We start from the raw sequence: 16,340 nt of genomic DNA on the forward strand, positions 1-16,340 counted from the left end.
GAGGTGGGGCCCATGTAACCCTTTCGGGCTGAGCCCGACCGGGCCCCATGGGCGAAGGCCCGGCCACCAGACACTTGCTCTCGTACCCCGCCTCCAGGCCTGGCTCCAGAGGGGGGTCCCGGTAACCCGCGTCCGGGCAAGGGAACATTTATGCCCAGGTTTGTCATCGTCATAGGGGTCTATGAGCCGTGCTTGGTCTGGTCCCTCCCCTAGACACCTGTTTGCCATGGGTGACCCTACCAGGGGCATAAAGCCCCCGACAACATAGCTGCTAGGATCTTCGGGACGCACAAACCCCTCCACTACGATAAGGTGACGGCTCAGGGAGAGGTATATATATATATATATATATATATATATATATATATATATATATATATGTATATATATATATATATATATATATATATATATATATATATATATATATATATATATATGTATATATATATGTATATATATATACATATATATATATATATGTATATATATATATATATATATATATGTATATATATATATATATATATATATATGTATATATATATATATATATATATATATATGTGTATATGTGTATGTATATATATGTGTATATGTGTATGTATATATATGTGTATATGTGTATGTATATATATGTGTATATGTGTATGTATATATATGTGTATATGTGTATGTATATATATGTGTATATGTGTATGTATATATATGTGTATATGTGTATGTATATATATGTGTATATGTGTATGTATATATATGTGTATATGTGTATGTATATATATGTGTATATGTGTATGTATATATATGTGTATATGTGTATGTATATATATGTGTATATGTGTATGTATATATATGTGTATATATATATATGTGTATGTATATATATGTTTATATATGTGTATGTATATATGTATATGTATATATGTATATATATGTATATATATATGTGTCTATATATATATGTGTCTATATATATGTCTATATATATGTCTATATATATGTCTATATATGTGTGTATATATGTATGTATATATATATATATGTATATATGTATGTATATATATATGTGTGTATATATGTATGTATATATATATATATGTATATATGTATGTATATATATATATATGTATATATGTATGTATATATATGTATATGTATATATATGTATATGTATTTATATATATGTGTATATGTATATGTATATATATATATATATATGTGTATATAACTTCACTGAATCTACCGTCCTTCCTCACTGCATGGACCAAAGGGATGCCGCAGGCCTCACACTGATCACCTAGGCATTCGTACATCCACACCTTTCCTTACATCAATACAAAACCACCTCAATCGCTGGACAAATTTACCTATTTCAATGATAAAAATGTCAATTCTCTCCAAAGTTCTCTTATTTATTTAGCATGATCACTTCGGTTCTTAAGACATCCTGGTCTAGCTCACTTTATTCAGCAATATCTCAGTTTTATGGGAAAAATAAGATGCCCTGCATAAAACTATCGACTGCAAAAACCTAAATCTCAAAGAGAAATAGATACACCCAATTTCAAATTATATAATTTGTCAAGTCAGTTAAAATAGTTGAAATATTGGCTCTGTCCCTCACATCTGGATTTCCACTGGCTAGAAGCAGAACAGGCACTACGTATAGATATAAAACTCACAGATCTCCAATTCATCAGTCAAGCAACTAAGCACAATACCTGTTTGAAAAATATCTCCACAGCTTCTGCTCCAACAGCATGGTGGGAAATGCTCCCAATTAAAGGCGCCACTGTTTGACTCATTTATCAAGCTGGAATAATCCAGACTTTACAACAAACAGAAAACCATTACATTTTATATCATGGAAAAACAATCACTCATCTTCATAGTTTTATGCAAAACTAAAGAATAATTGATTTCCAACAATTAATCCAGAATTTAACATCAGTGATCATCAGTACTTTTTTTTTGTGTCTTGTCCAGCATTGAAGCAACAATGATGTTCTGGATGCTGTGTTCTGCTGGGCAGATTTACTTTCCCAAGGGAAGCATCATAGATATAATGCTCCCCTTGATATTTTGGATTCTTATTTTATTTTTCTATTTATTTTGCATAATTGTTTGTATGACAAAGTTTGTACTGCTGGACCGGACCAGAGAGGACAGAAGAGGGACAGAAAGAGAATCGAAAAGAAGAGAAAACAGAAAACAACTTCTTGAGAGAAAAACAAAAAAAAGATTGAAAAAGGGAACAACCTACATACATATGTGTGTACATAAGCACACATACACACCCACTTATATATACACACACATCCATACACCTATACACACTGGAGTCATGTTCCCCCTGCGGGAGGACGAAGCCATCAACTATCAGGAAAACCCAGAACTCACAAGCTAGATCAGACATACAGGAAGAAAACCAGCCGTTGTTAGTAAATAAACCTGCAGACAACTCAGTGACTGTGTCACACACACTCCCCTCGACACACCCTCACACTCATCACACACCCCCTCCTCAGTCCCCATTCACACACTCTTCTGCTTTACACACAAACCACCCCAGTACCCCCTATACATGCCCACACTCCGACCCCATCCCTCCACCTCTATACACCCACACACACACCCCATCACATACTCCACTCTACACACATACACATCCCCTAACCCCCCCTTCCATCCGGCCTCATACTCCTTATACACACTATATCACACACACATCCATCGCATTGTGTCTCCCCTAACATGCCCCCCCCCCGTAACCCCAGCCAGGAGACCCCAGACCAAAGGCCTACCGCCCCACACCCACAGGAGACGACACCACCCCAGGATGTGCTGCAGTCCCTCCTCACTCACACACCGGTACATTCACCCATTGTCATTGTATACACACACACCAACACACACATACCTACAGACATCCACATCTTAACCCACACAAACCCACCCTCCAAAATCATCCTCTAGATACCTACACCCCACCCATACCTCTACATCCCACCCATACCTCTACATCCCACCTATGTCCCTACATCCCACCCATGTCCCTACATCCCACCCATGTCCCTACATCCCACCTATGTCCCTACATCCCACCCATGTCCCTACATCCCACCCATGTCCCTACATCCCACCCATGTCCCTACATCCCACCCATACCTCTACATCCCACCTATGTCCCTACATCCCACCCATGTCCCTACATCCCACCCATGTCCCTACATCCCACCCATGTCCCTACATCCCACCCATACCTCTACATCCCACCCATACCTCTACATCCCACCTATGTCCCTACATCCCACCCATGTCCCTACATCCCACCCATGTCCCTACATCCCACCCATACCTCTACATCCCACCCATGTCCCTACATCCCACCCATGTCCCTACATCCCACCTATGTCCCTACATCCCACCCATGTCCCTACATCCCACCCATGTCCCTACATCCCACCTATGTCCCTACATCCCACCCATGTCCCTACATCCCACCCATACCTCTACATCCCACCCATACCTCTACATCCCACCCATGTCCCTACATCCCACCCATACCTCTACATCCCACCCATACCTCTACATCCCACCCATGTCCCTACATCCCACCCATACCTCTACATCCCACCCATACCTCTACATCCCACCCATACCTCTACATCCCACGCATGTCCCTACATCCCACCCATACCTCTACATCCCACCCATGTCCCTACATCCCACCCATACCTCTACATCCCACCCATACCTCTACATCCCACCCATGTCCCTACATCCCACCCATACCTCTACATCCCACGCATGTCCCTACATCCCACCCATACCTCTACATCCCACCCATGTCCCTACATCCCACCCATACCTCTACATCCCACCCATACCTCTACATCCCACCCATGTCCCTACATCCCACCCATACCTCTACATCCCACCCATACCTCTACATCCCACCCATGTCCCTACATCCCACCCATACCTCTACATCCCACCCATACCTCTACATCCCACCCATGTCCCTACATCCCACCCATACCTCTACATCCCACCCATACCTCTACATCCCACCCATACCTCTACATCCCACCCATGTCCCTACATCCCACCCATACCTCTACATCCCACGCATGTCCCTACATCCCACCCATACCTCTACATCCCACCCATGTCCCTACATCCCACCCATACCTCTACATCCCACCTATACCTCTACATCCCACCCATACCTCTACATCCCACCCATACCTCTACATCCCACCCATACCTCTACATCCCACCCATGTCCCTACATCCCACCCATACCTCTACATCCCACCCATGTCCCTACATCCCACCCATACCCCTACATCCCACCCATACCTCTACATCCCACCCATACCTCTACATCCCACCCATGTCCCTACATCCCACCCATGCCCCTGCATCCCACCCATACCTCTACATCCCACCCATACCTCTACATCCCACCCATACCTCTACATCCCACCCATGTCCCTACATCCCACCCATGTCCCTACATCCCACCCATACCTCTACATCCCACCCATGTCCCTACATCCCACCCATACCTCTACATCCCACCCATACCTCTACATCCCACCCATACCTCTACATCCCACCCATACCTCTACATCCCACCCATGTCCCTACATCCCACCCATGCCCCTGCATCCCACCCATACCTCTACATCCCACCCATGTCCCTACATCCCACCCATGTCCCTACATCCCACCCATACCTCTACATCCCACCCATGTCCCTACATCCCACCCATGCCCCTGCATCCCACCCATACCTCTACATCCCACCCATACCTCTACATCCCACCCATACCTCTACATCCCACCCATGTCCCTACATCCCACCCATACCTCTACATCCCACCCATACCTCTACATCCCACCCATACCTCTACATCCCACCCATACCTCTACATCCCACCCATGTCCCTACATCCCACCCATACCTCTACATCCCACCCATGTCCCTACATCCCACCCATGCCCCTGCATCCCACCCATACCTCTACATCCCACCCATACCTCTACATCCCACCCATGTCCCTACATCCCACCCATACCTCTACATCCCACCCATACCTCTACATCCCACCCATACCTCTACATCCCACGCATGTCCCTACATCCCACCCATACCTCTACATCCCACCCATGTCCCTACATCCCACCCATACCTCTACATCCCACCCATACCCCTACATCCCACCCATACCTCTACATCCCACCTATACCTCTACATCCCACCCATACCTCTACATCCCACCCATACCTCTACATCCCACCCATGTCCCTACATCCCACCCATACCTCTACATCCCACCCATACCTCTACATCCCACGCATGTCCCTACATCCCACCCATACCCCTACATCCCACCCATACCTCTACATCCCACCCATACCTCTACATCCCACCCATGTCCCTACATCCCACCCATGCCCCTGCATCCCACCCATACCTCTACATCCCACCCATACCTCTACATCCCACCCATACCTCTACATCCCACCCATACCTCTACATCCCACCCATGTCCCTACATCCCACCCATGTCCCTACATCCCACCCATACCTCTACATCCCACCCATACCTCTACATCCCACCCATGTCCCTACATCCCACCCATACCTCTACATCCCACCCATACCTCTACATCCCACCCATACCTCTACATCCCACCCATGTCCCTACATCCCACCCATGCCCCTGCATCCCACCCATACCTCTACATCCCACCCATACCTCTACATCCCACCCATGTCCCTACATCCCACCCATGCCCCTGCATCCCACCCATACCTCTACATCCCACCCATGTCCCTACATCCCACCCATGTCCCTACATCCCACCCATACCTCTACATCCCACCCATACCTCTACATCCCACCCATGTCCCTACATCCCACCCATACCTCTACATCCCACCCATGTCCCTACATCCCACCCATGCCCCTGCATCCCACCCATACCTCTACATCCCACCCATACCTCTACATCCCACCCATACCTCTACATCCCACCCATGTCCCTACATCCCACCCATACCTCTACATCCCACCCATACCTCTACATCCCACCCATACCTCTACATCCCACCCATGCCCCTGCATCCCACCCATGTCCCTACATCCCACCCATGCCCCTGCATCCCACCCATACCTCTACATCCCACCCATACCTCTACATCCCACCCATGCCCCTGCATCCCACCCATGTCCCTACATCCCACCCATGCCCCTGCATCCCACCCATGTCCCTACATCCCACCCATACCTCTACATCCCATATATTTAATATTTAATATATATATATATATATATATATATATATATATATATATATATATATATATATATATATATATATATAATAAAAAAAATCACATTTCCCAAGTACAATATCGCACTCTTATTACGGCCCACAAATATAGAGTTTAAGTTCATGTGCTTCTATTCAGACAATATCATTTATAATATCTGGAAAAATAATCAAACTCATGGCATGGTGGCTCTTATTCTGCCATGACAGCACGTCTCATGTTGCAGAAACCCTGATGATGGGTGTATGGATGGTGGATGGATGAACATACATTTTCCAGTATTGGGTTGAGATTAAAAACCAGACTGGAATAAAAAGGCTTTATATAAACAGATCAATCAGAAGATTCCGATCAGAGTCCCCTTCTCATGGACAAGGGTGGGAGATGTTGATGTGCTGCTCGGATCTGCATGGGTTGATGCATGCAGATCCGATACAAATACAATGTCACACAGATCCAGTCCATGTCTGTTACTCAGACATTCAGCTTGTACTGCACTGTTTGCTCTCCGCAGTGCAGTTTATCTGGGAAAAGCAGGACCAGACTGGTTTTTCAGGTTTTTACCTTGTAGACAGCTGTGTTTGTCTATAACCGTAATGTCACACAGCCGTACAGATCTGCACAGAAGACTGATCTGTCATTTTCAACATCATTAGGGCTTTTTAACCAAAGAAGAACCAGTAATGGTCCCAAAGCCGGTGTTTTGGTGGTTCAGCTCCAGTGCTAACAAAGAACCGGTTTTGGTTTCGACCAAAAGAGCCTGGTCAGTGCTGCGTCATTTCCAGGCGATCACCAAGAACAGAATTCAGGATCTGGAAATGTGGGTCTCCTTTGAGTCGTATGTTGCTGCTGTGTCCCAGCTCCCTTATTGACGGGGTTGTCACAGCGAAGCATCGCTCAGGTGAAGTGGCACGTTTTACACCAGATGCCCTTCCTGGCGCAACCCTCTGCATTTATCTGGGCTTGGGACCGGCCGGAAGAGAACAGGCCTCCTCGGGCTCGAACAGCGCAGGGAGCAGGACTCAAACCGCCGACCACCAGGCCACACAACAACACTAACACCAGAGCCACTGCCACCCTCCCCAGCAATCTTCTGTAAAATTTGTGAAACTAATTTGTTGAAGCCCCGTTTAAGCTGCAGCCATGTCCTGTTGTAGCTGCTCCAACACAGGCTTTGTCCGATTTGCCTTGGACCTCTGTGGATGACCTTAAAGTCTCCTCCTCTGCTTGTTCTTGTAATGAATTCTGTTAGCTGGTAGGAAGTTGTTGGTCCAACTATTTTACTTTTCTTGGTGAGAAGCAGCAGGAAACATTTGTTTGTGGGGTTAAACTGGAACAAGCTGGGAGAAGATCGCAGGCAGTGTCCAAATGTCCACAAATTTAATCGATATATAAAGACATGATAACTGAGCAGTGCAGAAATAGTATAGAATGAAGGCATATTACATAAACTGAGTAGTTCTGTGATTATTGTTGATTTTGTTATTATTATTATTATTATTGGTGTCATTACTGCATTACTGTAATTGATTAGATTGTGACATATTAAGGATAATATTTTTACAGGTATCACTCGTGTACTGGGTTGTTCTGACGCACACAACGTGAAACGGTTCTCAACTCTGGCTCAGCAAAGACTTGGTGCCAGGATAGAACCAGTTTTGAGATCCAGGAGCCAGTGCTTAGGTAGTCTAAAGCCAAAGAACCGGTCCTAAGTCTGGCTCTGGCTCCGAACCAACTGTGAAGCCAGCTCTGTTGAAAAGCCCTGCATGACACATGTAAAAAGGGCAATGGACACATGTTCAGCGCTGGTCTTTCCAGAGGACCGCAACAATCTTCGTCTGAACTGCTGTTTTCAGACACCAGCTGTTGGTGGTCCTCCCTCTTGACCCGGTTTACTATCTTCTGGTTTTCAGCTTACAGAGACATGCCTCAGACCGTCCCCAAGCAGAAGAAGAAGGCCCAGCAGTACAAAGGCCAGAAGAAAAGTGAGTCACTTGTCCTGTCATCCTCTTCCTCTCCTCGTCTACCTTCTTCTGTTCCCCCTTTCATCACCTGCGGGAGGATTTTTCTCTGGTTCAGGACTTTACGGTTCAGGTTTCTCTGGTTCAGGACTTTACGGTTCAGGTTTCTGTGGTTCAGGACTTTACGGTTCAGGTTTCTCTGGTTCAGGTTTCTCTGGTTCAGGACTTTACGTTTCAGGTTTCTGTGGTTCAGGACTTTACGGTTCAGGTTTCTCTGGTTCAGGACTTTACGGTTCAGGTTTCTGTGGTTCAGGACTTTACGGTTCAGGTTTCTCTGGTTCAGGACTTTACGGTTCAGGTTTCTCTGGTTCAGGACTTTACGGTTCAGGTTTCTGTGGTTCAGGACTTTACGGTTCAGGTTTCTCTGGTTCAGGACTTAACGGTTCAGGTTTCTGTGGTTCAGGACTTTACGGTTCAGGTTTCTGTGGTTCAGGACTTTACGGTTCAGGTTTCTCTGGTTCAGGACTTTACGGTTCAGGTTTCTCTGGTTCAGGGCTTTACGGTTCAGGTTTCTCTGGTTCAGGACTTTACGGTTCAGGTTTCTCTGGTTCAGGCTTCTCTGGTTCAGGACTTTACGGTTCAGGTTTCTGTGGTTCAGGACTTTACGGTTCAGGTTTCTCTGGTTCAGGACTTTACGGTTCAGGTTTCTGTGGTTCAGGACTTTACGGTTCAGGTTTCTCTGGTTCAGGACTTTACGGTTCAGGTTTCTCTGGTTCAGGACTTTACGGTTCAGGTTTCTCTGGTTCAGGACTTTACGGTTCAGGTTTCTGTGGTTCAGGACTTTACGGTTCAGGTTTCTGTGGTTCAGGACTTTACGGTTCAGGTTTCTCTGGTTCAGGACTTTACGGTTCAGGTTTCTCTGTTTCAGGGCTTTACGGTTCAGGTTTCTCTGGTTCAGGACTTTACGGTTCAGGTTTCTCTGGTTCAGGACTTTACGGTTCAGGTTTCTGTGGTTCAGGACTTTACGGTTCAGGTTTCTGTGGTTCAGGACTTTACGGTTCAGGTTTCTCTGGTTCAGGACTTTACGGTTCAGGTTTCTCTGGTTCAGGACTTTACGGTTCAGGTTTCTCTGGTTCAGGACTTTACGGTTCAGGTTTCTCTGGTTCAGGACTTTACGGTTCAGGTTTCTGTGGTTCAGGACTTTACGGTTCAGGTTTCTGTGGTTCAGGACTTTACGGTTCAGGTTTCTCTGGTTCAGGACTTTACGGTTCAGGTTTCTCTGGTTCAGGGCTTTACGGTAGGTTTCTCTGGTTCAGGACTTTACGGTTCAGGTTTCTCTGGTTCAGGACTTCATGGTTCAGGTTTCTCTGGTTCAGGACTTTACGGTTCAGGTTTCTCTGGTTCAGGACTTTACGGTTCAGGTTTCTCTGGTTCAGGACTTTACGGTTCAGGTTTCTGTGGTTCAGGACTTTACGGTTCAGGTTTCTCTGGTTCAGGACTTTACGGTTCAGGTTTCTCTGGTTCAGGGCTTTACGGTTCAGGTTTCTCTGGTTCAGGGCTTTATGGTTCAGGATTCTCTGGTTCAGGACTTTACGGTTCAGGTTTCTCTGGTTCAGGACTTTACGGTTCAGGTTTCTGTGGTTCAGGACTTTACGGTTCAGGTTTCTCTGGTTCAGGACTTTACGGTTCAGGTTTCTCTGGTTCAGGACTTTACGGTTCAGGTTTCTGTGGTTCAGGACTTTACGGTTCAGGTTTCTCTGGTTCAGGACTTAACGGTTCAGGTTTCTGTGGTTCAGGACTTTACGGTTCAGGTTTCTCTGGTTCAGGACTTTACGGTTCAGGTTTTTCTGGTTCAGGTTTCTCTGGTTCAGGGCTTTATGGTTCAGGATTCTCTGGTTCAGGACTTTACGGTTCAGGTTTCTCTGGTTCAGGACTTTACGGTTCAGGTTTCTGTGGTTCAGGACTTTACGGTTCAGGTTTCTGTGGTTCAGGACTTTACGGTTCAGGTTTCTCTGGTTCAGGACTTTACGGTTCAGGTTTCTGTGGTTCAGGACTTTACGGTTCAGGTTTCTCTGGTTCAGGACTTTACGGTTCAGGTTTCTGTGGTTCAGGACTTTACGGTTCAGGTTTCTCTGGTTCAGGACTTTACGGTTCAGGTTTCTGTGGTTCAGGACTTTACGGTTCAGGTTTCTGTGGTTCAGGACTTTACGGTTCAGGTTTCTCTGGTTCAGGACTTTACGGTTCAGGTTTCTCTGGTTCAGGACTTTACGGTTCAGGTTTCTCTGGTTCAGGACTTTACGGTTCAGGTTTCTCTGGTTCAGGACTTTACGGTTCAGGTTTCTCTGGTTCAGGGCTTTACGGTTCAGGTTTCTCTGGTTCAGGACTTTACGGTTCAGGTTTCTCTGGTTCAGGACTTTACAGTTCAGGTTTCTCTGGTTCAGGACTTTACGGTTCAGGTTTCTGTGGTTCAGGACTTTACGGTTCAGGTTTCTCTGGTTCAGGACTTTACGGTTCAGGTTTTTCTGGTTCAGGTTTCTCTGGTTCAGGACTTTACGGTTCAGGTTTCTCTGGTTGAGGGCTTTACGGTTCAGGTTTCTCTGGTTGAGGGCTTTACGGTTCAGGTTTCTCTGGTTCAGGACTTTACGGTTCAGGTTTCTCTGGTTCAGGGCTTTATGGTTCAGGATTCTCTGGTTCAGGGCTTTACGGTTCAGGTTTCTCTGGTTCAGGACTTCATGGTTCAGGTTTCTCTGGTTCAGGACTTTACGGTTCAGGTTTCTCTGGTTAAGGACTTTACAGTTCAGGTTTCTCTGGTTCAGGACTTTACGGTTCAGGTTTCTGTGGTTCAGGACTTTACGGTTCAGGTTTCTCTGGTTCAGGACTTTACGGTTCAGGTTTTTCTGGTTCAGGTTTCTCTGGTTCAGGGCTTTATGTTTCAGGGCTTTACGGTTCAGGTTTCTCTGGTTCAGGACTTCATGGTTCAGGTTTCTCTGGTTCAGGTTTCTCTGGTTCAGGACTTTACGGTTCAGGTTTCTGTGGTTCAGGACTTTACGGTTCAGGTTTCTGTGGTTCAGGACTTTACGGTTCAGGTTTCTCTGGTTCAGGACTTTACGGTTCAGGTTTCTCTGGTTCAGGGCTTTACGGTTCAGGTTTCTCTGGTTCAGGACTTTACGGTTCAGGTTTCTCTGGTTCAGGTTTCTCTGGTTCAGGACTTTACGGTTCAGGTTTCTGTGGTTCAGGACTTTACGGTTCAGGTTTCTCTGGTTCAGGACTTTACGGTTCAGGTTTCTGTGGTTCAGGACTTTACGGTTCAGGTTTCTCTGGTTCAGGACTTTACGGTTCAGGTTTCTCTGGTTCAGGACTTTACGGTTCAGGTTTCTCTGGTTCAGGACTTTACGGTTCAGGTTTCTGTGGTTCAGGACTTTACGGTTCAGGTTTCTGTGGTTCAGGACTTTACGGTTCAGGTTTCTCTGGTTCAGGACTTTACGGTTCAGGTTTCTCTGTTTCAGGGCTTTACGGTAGGTTTCTCTGGTTCAGGACTTTACGGTTCAGGTTTCTCTGGTTCAGGACTTTACAGTTCAGGTTTCTCTGGTTCAGGACTTTACGGTTCAGGTTTCTCTGGTTCAGGACTTTACGGTTCAGGTTTCTCTGGTTCAGGACTTTACGGTTCAGGTTTTTCTGGTTCAGGTTTCTCTGGTTCAGGACTTTACGGTTCAGGTTTCTCTGGTTGAGGGCTTTACGGTTCAGGTTTCTCTGGTTGAGGGCTTTACGGTTCAGGTTTCTCTGGTTCAGGACTTTACGGTTCAGGTTTCTCTGGTTCAGGACTTTACGGTTCAGGTTTCTGTGGTTCAGGACTTTACGGTTCAGGTTTCTCTGGTTCAGGACTTTACGGTTCAGGTTTCTCTGGTTGAGGGCTTTACGGTTCAGGTTTCTCTGGTTGAGGGCTTTACGGTTCAGGTTTCTCTGGTTCAGGACTTTACGGTTCAGGTTTCTCTGGTTCAGGGCTTTATGGTTCAGGATTCTCTGGTTCAGGGCTTTACGGTTCAGGTTTCTCTGGTTCAGGACTTCATGGTTCAGGTTTCTCTGGTTCAGGACTTTACGGTTCAGGTTTCTCTGGTTCAGGACTTTACGGTTCAGGTTTCTCTGGTTCAGGACTTTACGGTTCAGGTTTCTGTGGTTCAGGACTTTACGGTTCAGGTTTCTCTGGTTCAGGACTTTACGGTTCAGGTTTTTCTGGTTCAGGTTTCTCTGGTTCAGGGCTTTATGGTTCAGGGCTTTACGGTTCAGGTTTCTCTGGTTCAGGACTTCATGGTTCAGGTTTCTCTGGTTCAGGTTTCTCTGGTTCAGGACTTTACGGTTCAGGTTTCTGTGGTTCAGGACTTTACGGTTCAGGTTTCTCTGGTTCAGGTTTCTCTGGTTCAGGACTTTACGGTTCAAGTTTCTGTGGTTCAGGACTTTACGGTTCAGGTTTCTCTGGTTCAGGACTTTACGGTTCAGGTTTCTCTGGTTCAGGTTTCTCTGGTTCAGGGCTTTACGATTCAGGTTTCTCTGGTTGAGGGCTTTACGGTTCAGGTTTCTCTAGTTCAGGTTTCTCTGGTTCAGGACTTTACGGTTCAGGTTTCTCTGGTTCAGGACTTTACGGTTCAGGTTTCTCTGGTTCAGGTTTCTCTGGTTCAGGGCTTTATGGTTCAGGATTCTCTGGTTCAGGACTTTATTGTTCAGGTTTCTCTGGTTCAGGACTTCATGGTTCAGGGCTTTATGGTTCAGGTTTCTCTGGTTCAGGACTTTACGGTTCAGGTTTCTCTGGTTCTGGACTTTACGGTTCAGGTTTCTCTGGTTCAGGACTTCATGGTTCAGGGCTTTATGGTTCAGGTTTCTCTGGTTCAGGACTTTACGGTTCAGGTTTCTCTGGTTCTGGACTTTACGGTTCAGGTTTCTCTGGTTCAGGTTTCTCTGGTTCAGGGCTTTATGGTTCAGGATTCTCTGGTTCAGGACTTTATTGTTCAGGTTTCTCTGGTTCAAGGCTTTACGGTTCAGGTTTCTCTGGTTCAGGACTTCATGGTTCAGGGCCTTATGGTTCAGGTTTCTCTGGTTCAGGACTTTACGGTTCAGGTTTCTCTGGTTCAGGACTTTACGGTTCAGGTTTCTCTGGTTCAGGACTTTACGGTTCAGGTTTCTCTGGTTCAGGACTTTACGGTTCAGGTTTCTCTGGTTCAGGTTTCTCTGGTTCAGGGCTTTATGGTTCAGGTTTCTCTGGTTGAGGGCTTTACGGTTCAGGTTTCTCTGGTTCAGGACTTTACGGTTCAGGTTTCTCTGGTTCAGGTTTCTCTGGTTCAGGGCTTTATGGTTCAGGATTCTCTGGTTCAGGACTTTATTGTTCAGGTTTCTCTGGTTCAGGACTTCATGGTTCAGGGCTTTATGGTTCAGGTTTCTCTGGTTCAGGACTTTACGGTTCAGGTTTCTCTGGTTCAGGACTTTACGGTTCAGGTTTCTCTGGTTCAGGACTTCATGGTTCAGGGCTTTATGGTTCAGGTTTCTCTGGTTCAGGACTTTACGGTTCAGGTTTCTCTGGTTCAGGACTTTACGGTTCAGGTTTCTCTGGTTCAGGTTTCTCTGGTTCAGGATTCTCTGGTTCAGGACTTTATTGTTCAGGTTTCTCTGGTTCAGGGCTTTACGGTTCAGGTTTCTCTGGTTCAGGACTTCATGGTTCAGGGCCTTATGGTTCAGGTTTCTCTGGTTCAGGACTTTACGGTTCAGGTTTCTCTGGTTCAGGACTTTACGGTTCAGGTTTCTCTGGTTCAGGACTTTACGGTTCAGGTTTCTCTGGTTCAGGATTCTCTGGTTCAGGACTTTATTGTTCAGGTTTCTCTGGTTCAGGGCTTTACGGTTCAGGTTTCTCTGGTTCAGGACTTCATTGTTCAGGTTTCTCTGGTTCAGGACTTTACGGTTCAGGTTTCTCTGGTTCAGGTTTCTCTGGTTCAGGACTTTACGGTTCAGGATTCTCTGGTTCAGGGCTTTATGGTTCAGGATTCTCTGGTTCAGGACTTTATTGTTCAGGTTTCTCTGGTTCAGGGCTTTACGGTTCAGGTTTCTCTGGTTCAGGACTTCATGGTTCAGGGCTTTATGGTTCAGGTTTCTCTGGTTCAGGACTTTACGGTTCAGGTTTCTCTGGTTCAGGACTTTACGGTACAGGTTTCTGTGGTTCAGGACTTTACAGTTCAAGTTTCTGTGGTTCAGGACTTTACGGTTCAGGTTTCTCTGGTTCAGGTTTCTCTGGTTCAGGACTTTACGGTTCAGGTTTCTCTGGTTCAGGACTTCACGGTTCAGGTTTCTCTGGTTCAGGACTTTACGGTTCAGGTTTCTCTGGTTCAGGACTTTACGGTTCAGGTTTCTGTGGTTCTGGACTTTACGGTTCAGGTTTCTCTGGTTCAGGACTTTACGGTTCAAGTTTCTCTGGTTCAGGACTTTACGTTTCAGGTTTCTCTGGTTCAGGGCTTTACGGTTCAGGTTTCTCTGGTTCAGGGCTTTACGGTTCAGGTTCCTCTGGTTGAGGGCTTTACGGTTCAGGTTTGTCTGGTTGAGGGCTTTACGGTTCAGGTTTGTCTGGTTCAGGTTTCTCTGGTTCAGGACTTTACAGTTCAGGTTTCTCTGGTTCAGGACTTTACGGTTCAGGTTTGTCTGGTTCAGGGCTTTACGGTTCAGGTTTCTCTGGTTCAGGGCTTTACGGTTCAGGTTTCTCTGGTTGAGGGCTTTACGGTTCAGGTTTGTCTGGTTCAGGTTTCTCTGGTTCAGGACTTTACAGTTCAGGTTTCTCTGGTTCAGGACTTTACGGTTCAGGTTTCTCTGGTTCAGGACTTTACGGTTCAGGTTTCTCTGGTTCAGGACTTCATGGTTCAGGTTTCTCTGGTTCAGGACTTTACGGTTCAGGTTTCTCTGGTTCAGGACTTTACGATTCAGGTTTCTCTGTTTCAGGACTTCATGGTTCAGGTTTCTCTGGTTCAGGAATTTATTGTTCAGGTTTCTCTGGTTCAGGACTTTACGGTTCAGGATTCTCTGGCTCAGGACTTTATGGTTCTATCAAGACCTCCTTAATCCGACGAACAGGTCTTCTGACGAGGAAGCAAACTCTGGAAACCCAGGTTTTGGTTCTCCTATTTCCAGGTTTTTGGTTGCTTTGGTAGTTATAAAGCTGCTTGTTGGCAGACATTTGAGGGTGGAGCCCCTGGAGCTCCCTGGAGTTTCTTACCTGGAAGGTGTGTCCTGGCTGACACGCCTCTTCAGCATCGCGTCGACATCAGGGATTGTGCCTCTGGACTGGCAGACTGAAGTAGTCATGGTTTAAGAGACGCAGTTTGGATTTTATCTTGGTTGTAAAACAGTGAATCAGCTCTACACCCCAGGTCCATAGGTCCCTATGGATCAGGTCCCTATAGATCAGGTCCTTATGGATCAGGTCTCTATGGATCAGGTCCCTACGGACCAGGTCTGTATGGATCAGGTCCCTACGCACCAGGTCTCTATGGATCAGGTCTCTATGGACCAGGTCCCTATGAATCAGGTCTCTATGGATCAGGTCCCTACGGACCAGGTCTCTACGGACCAGGTCTCTACGGACCAGGTCTCGACGGACCAGGTCTGTACAGATCAGGTCTCTACGGACCAGGTCTCGACGGACCAGGTCTGTACAGATCAGGTCTCTACAGACCAGGTCTCTACGGACCAGGTCCCTATGGATCAGGTCTCTATGGACCAGGTCTCTACGGATCAGGCCCCTAGGAATCAGGTCTCTAAGGACCAGGTACGTATGAATCGGGTCTCTACGGATCAGGTCTCTATCGATCAGATCCCTATGGGTCAGGTCCATAAGTCCCTATGGATCAGGTCCCTATGGATCAGGTCTCTATGGGTCAGGTCCATAGGTTCCTATGGATCAGGTCCCTATGGATCAGGTCTCTATGGGTCAGGTCCATAGGTTCCTATGGATCAGGTCTCTATGGGTCAGGTCCATAGGTTCCTATGGATCAGGTCTC

General features: G+C 46.4%; 1 protein-coding gene across 2 annotated transcripts in view; it reads left to right on the forward strand.

Annotated features, from left to right (window-relative positions):
• Nucleotides 1–16,340, forward strand: part of mbtd1 (mbt domain containing 1) — a 146,515-nt gene that overhangs the window by 120,851 nt on the left and 9,324 nt on the right. For both annotated transcript variants that reach the window (XM_079260857.1, XM_079260856.1), the window contains exon 15: nucleotides 8,266–8,337. In XM_079260857.1, coding sequence (XP_079116983.1) covers nucleotides 8,266–8,337 — 72 coding nt within the window. The remainder of the gene's footprint in view (nucleotides 1–8,265; nucleotides 8,338–16,340) is intronic.

This window comes from Telmatherina bonti, assembly GCF_933228915.1.
Source record: "Telmatherina bonti genome assembly, chromosome: 21".
Classification (NCBI taxonomy): domain Eukaryota; kingdom Metazoa; phylum Chordata; class Actinopteri; order Atheriniformes; family Telmatherinidae; genus Telmatherina; species Telmatherina bonti.